General features: G+C 33.8%; 1 protein-coding gene across 1 annotated transcript; it reads right to left on the reverse strand.

The window, feature by feature from the left end:
* Positions 1 to 1,417: 1,417 nt before the first annotated feature.
* LOC112020611 (phloretin 4'-O-glucosyltransferase) lies at positions 1,418 to 2,773 on the reverse strand. The gene has a single exon (XM_024053164.2). The coding sequence runs from the start codon at positions 2,771 to 2,773 to the stop codon at positions 1,418 to 1,420; it is 1,356 nt and encodes a 451-aa protein (XP_023908932.2).
* Positions 2,774 to 5,049: the final 2,276 nt, after the last annotated feature.

A 5,049-nucleotide genomic window follows, 5' to 3' on the forward strand; every position in this document is an offset into this window, starting at 1 on the left:
ACACAAAATAAAAAGAATAGACTGGTTCAATAATATCTCTTAAATTGAATGAGGATAGGTGCATGAGATTATTCAACTCAATTACAATTTTTTAGGTTCAAGATCTTCGCATACAAAATATTTAAATAAAGACAGTATAAAAAATATGCTCATTAGGTTATATATATATATATATATAAAACCTAGTTAGTAATGAACCGTATATAGCGGTGTATTGCATAAATAACTTATAATTTTGAATTAATTTTAGTTACACAACAAAAGTATTTTACAAATGAGCTGGGTCAATGCCTCCATGCTCAGCCAAAAGGGAAGACAAGGCTAATTTATGGGATGCCCATTTGTTGTTGGCATTTTTGGTGACTTATTTATCCACAAAGGACAATATTCTTGGTGAGTTCTATACTAAGGAATACAGTGGAACTACGCAAACTTAAATTTCTCTAGTGTGAGTGTGCAACATATAAATTCAAAAATTTCCTTCTCTATATGTCTTGAATTTCCGATGGTTTGTGGTGGTTTTTGTGAAAATGGAGTTTTATTATTATTATTTTCTGAATTTGTAAAAATCAAGTTGATTAACAATAGAAGGAAAAAAAATTTCGTTTGTTGATTCCTTGAATTTTATTTTTCCCTGTAAATTTTATTTCTAAGAAATTCATTCATTAAGAAAGAAAGAAGGCTGCAGTGAGAGCTCGAATGGCAAAAGGTATGAGATATGAATGGGCCGGATCCATCTTCTTCAATTATTTACATATATAGCTTTGGTGTGCATAATAAACCATTATTTTTTCTTTCAAGACAATCTTTTGAGTTATTAATTGTCTTCAAGTTACCACCCTTGTCGTGACATTTTCCATTTAAAAAAAAAAATTAACAAGTAGGATTTTCTTAATCTTTTATTTTATTCTTTTAAACTTTTGGTTATGTATTAGTATGTTCAAACTTAGAAGTGACATTTTCCATTATTAAAAAAAAAATTTTACAAGTAGGATTTGATTAATCTTTTATTTTATTTTTTAACTTTTGGGATAGAAACAGGTTTTGCTTAGTGCCCTTAGATAGTGAAGTACAAGAAATTAATTTCATTAAGAGGTAATTGGCTAATTGCTACCAACCAATTTTATATTACAAAATGTGAGGTTCACAAACGTTTACAAGACGTAATATGCATATAACTATCGCACAAACCAAACCATAATTATATATTTTTCCAAAACTGCTTAGCTGATTTGCCAACCTAGTAACAATAAAGAAAGACAAGACAAAGGTGAAAAACATAAATCAACGGCCGTAGAAAATTTATTCCCACTATTTTATATCCATATTCAGAATTAATATGCAAAAAATATACACATTTTAATATATGAAAGTGGGTGCAAAAACGAACACTTTTATTTCAACAGCAAACATACACTCATTTAACACCGATGTTACCTTCACCAATCTCATCCACAAAAGCTTTGAGATTGTTATAGGAAGAACCAACTTCGTTGGCAGCCTCCATAGCCAACTCCTTCCATTTCTTGGCATTCCTTCTAATTGCTTCCCCTCTCTCCCCATCTCCCACAACCAATTCCAAGCATCTCCTAATCTCATCACCTTCAAAAATTCCATCCTTATTCACCATCACCCTTACTCCTGTCTTCCACACATCTTCAATTAGCTTCGCATTCGTCCCTTGATCAAGCCTATGTGGAAATGCTACCATTGGCACCCCTGAAACCAAACTCTCCAAAGTTGAATTCCACCCACAATGTGTCACAAAGCATCTTAGTGAAGGATGTGACAAAACCTCCACTTGGGAACACCATGGCACTATCATTCCCATTTGTTCCAATTCCTCTCTACAACTCAATTTCTCTTCACCACTTTCCTTAGCTCTTATGACCCACAAGAAGGGCCTCCCACAATCCAACAATCCGCGTGCAATTTCCTCCATTTGTTGCTTATTTAACACCAATATGCTCCCAAATGAAACGTAGAGGACCGATGATTCGGACTTAGAGTTGAGCCATTCAATGTAATCGTTGGACCCATTACATGGATCTCTTCGACCCAAAATGGCATTTGGAACTAGCGGTCCAATTGCAACCAAATTAAGTTTTTCGAACGCTTTCAAAGCCTCGGGCTCTAGTGCATCAAAGGTATTCACTAGAACTCTAGGAATGCTCTCCTTTTCAAGCGCTTCAATTTGGGCTTGGAATATAGGGTGTGCAAAAGCATCAAGCAAGAAGGAGGGAAGGTCACAAGTAGCAAGTAATAATGGCATACCCGGTAACTGTATTGAACAGGAGGGCCGGTCATCGCTGTCGTTCCCAACAACATCGGCAAAACCATTGTAATAGTAGTAGCATATGTCCAAAACCATTGCAGGCTGAATCCAAAGAAGGACGGAAGGAAGGTGAAGCTCACGAGCCACGTCAGCAGCCCAATGTAGAAGCATTGTGTAGACTATGCATTGTTTATTGGCAGTGGAGACAATGAGGTCAGCGAGAGCTTTGGAGCCATTGCGCTTGAGTTGATCCCATTGTTTATCACGGTCGTCCACAGGTACAACTCCGTCATCGTAGCCGTCAGAGAAGGTGGCGAACGACAAGCCGTCAGGAGGAGGGCTTTTGATCATGCTGCGATGGTGGGCTCCAATGGTGGTGAAGAAGGTGACATGCACTCCTAAGCGAATGAGGCGTTCGGCGAATTGGAGGGCAGGGTTTATATGGCCTTGCGCTGGATATGTGACGATTACATAGTGGCTTTGCTGCTGCTTGGCCATGATTATATGGTACTTTGATATGGGCTGTGAATATTCTAAGCAAAAATGGAATAGTTGTTTTGTGCTTTAGATCAGTGAGATTTATATAGGGGGACCAATGCATGTGAAAATGGGCAATGCTTAAATATAGAGTAAAAAATTTTAAGAGCACAACTCGTCCACGTGGCAAACTATGAGCAGTTAGTAAATGTGAAAGTGATAGATAGTTAGTTACAGTTTGCCACATAAGATAGTTGTAGCAAAAATTGTAAAATATATATCGGTGAATATATACCAATATATATAAGTTTTGAAATTTTTATAATATATTTTTAATTGGAGTAGTATTTAAATTTCTAAAACTTATATGCATGTTATATGTTTTGTTAAAACACTTATTGTTACTTTATCTAAAGAAATTGATAAGAATAAATAAGTTGTTGTCTCTATCAACTGAAACCTATATGCATGTTGCATGCTTTGTTAAAAAACTTATTGTTACTTTATCAAAAGAAATTGATAAGAATAAATAAGTAGTTGTTTTCATGAACTGAAACTTAGATGCATGTTGCATATTTTGTTAAAATATTTATTGTTACTTTATTTAAAGAAATTGATAAGAACAAATAAGTTTTTGTCTCTATCAACTAAAACCTAAATGCATGTTGCATGTTTTTGTTAAAACACTTATTGTTATTTTATCTAAAATGCATGTTGCATATCTTGTTAAACATTTATTGTTACTTTATCTAAAGCAAGCACAAATAAATTGTTGTCTCTATCTAAAAAATTGTTTTTATCCAAAATATTGCTATAATTTGTTGAAGCCATTTGGCGCAATCATAACTTTATCTAAGCCCAAATTTTATTATATATTATATGATATGATTTATTTAAAGAAATTGATAAGAACAAATAAGTTGTTGTCTTTATCAACTAAAACTTTGATGCATGTTACATGTTTTGTTAAAACACTAATAAAGAAATTTATAAGAAGAAATAAGTTTTTGTTTTTATCAACTGAAACTTTTATGCATGTTGCATGTTTTTTACAAATTATTTTTATCCAAAGTATTATTGAAATTTGGTGAAGTCACTGGCGCAATCACAGCTTCTAAGCCAAACTTTTATTATATAGTATATGATTGTATTGGGCAAGAATCTGAGCCTTTGAGGGCCAAATGGAAGCATGAAATGTACAATTAGGTTATGAGTAGCGATTATTACACACACTCGGTTTGAAAATCGTGTCACAATTTCAATTAATATTTCATGTAGTGTGTAATAGCTTTTATCCTTAGGTTATATAGATATATAACAAGTTTGAATTCTCATACATTTATATTCACTTTTATGGATTAAAATGTGGTCTTTTTTTAAAATTTAAATATTTCTGCATTATCGATTGTAGAAATATATGTGAAATAGTAGATGTGAACTAGTATGAAAAAAATATGTTTCCTAGATAATATGCTGTGAGAAAGAGAACCTGGTGGCGTCAAGACATCTTGTTATGACTGACCAGCGATTAGTTGATATGAATTGTGAGAAAGAGAAGCCGGTGGTGTCAAGGCATCTCGTTATGGCTAGTCATCGATTAGTTGATATGGATTGTATGTTCTATGATTATTACAAAGGCACTCAAAATTTCTCATAATTTTTTTTTCTAGTTGAAATATACTATTGATTCCAGAAGTTTATCGACTAAGCATTTTTGAAAATTTGATTTCAAAAGTTTCACCTGAGCATTATTAATTTCTAAACTTTTAAAAATGAGAGCTATTAGTATCTTGTCAATTTCAGTCATATATGGAATTCTCAGCAGCAACTGCATAACTTAGCAACGTATCAATAAGGCAAATTAGGGGCAATGTGAAGGCAGCAATTTCATGCTTCACAATCCAAATGTGGAAGTCCCGTCCTTGATTTTGTAAAAGAGTTTACTAAAGGACCAATAAGCACTTATGATGCTGATAAAATTGTGAAATTGAGAGATCTAAGGCACCTCAAAGTTATAGCCTTAAATTCTCTTCTGGCTTGCCCAAGGTAAATTGCAAAACTTTACCCAATGAGCTGATAATCCTCTCCTTAATTAAACAAGACCTTCTAACAGAAGATTAATTGCCAATCTCATCGTTTCCAACCAGCCTTTGTGAGTTGTGGCTGCATTATTTCCCTTGTCCTGCCTTCAGTTCATCATATATAAACATGACGACGTGTGCATTTATGTCCATGTCGCAACTAAACTGAGAAAAGGAGTCCATGCTGCAACTCCAAATTTTAACGTTCTCGCTTGA

Source organism: Quercus suber, unplaced genomic scaffold (assembly GCF_002906115.3).
Source record: "Quercus suber isolate HL8 unplaced genomic scaffold, Cork oak 2.0 scaffold_1089, whole genome shotgun sequence".
Classification (NCBI taxonomy): Eukaryota; Viridiplantae; Streptophyta; class Magnoliopsida; order Fagales; family Fagaceae; genus Quercus; species Quercus suber.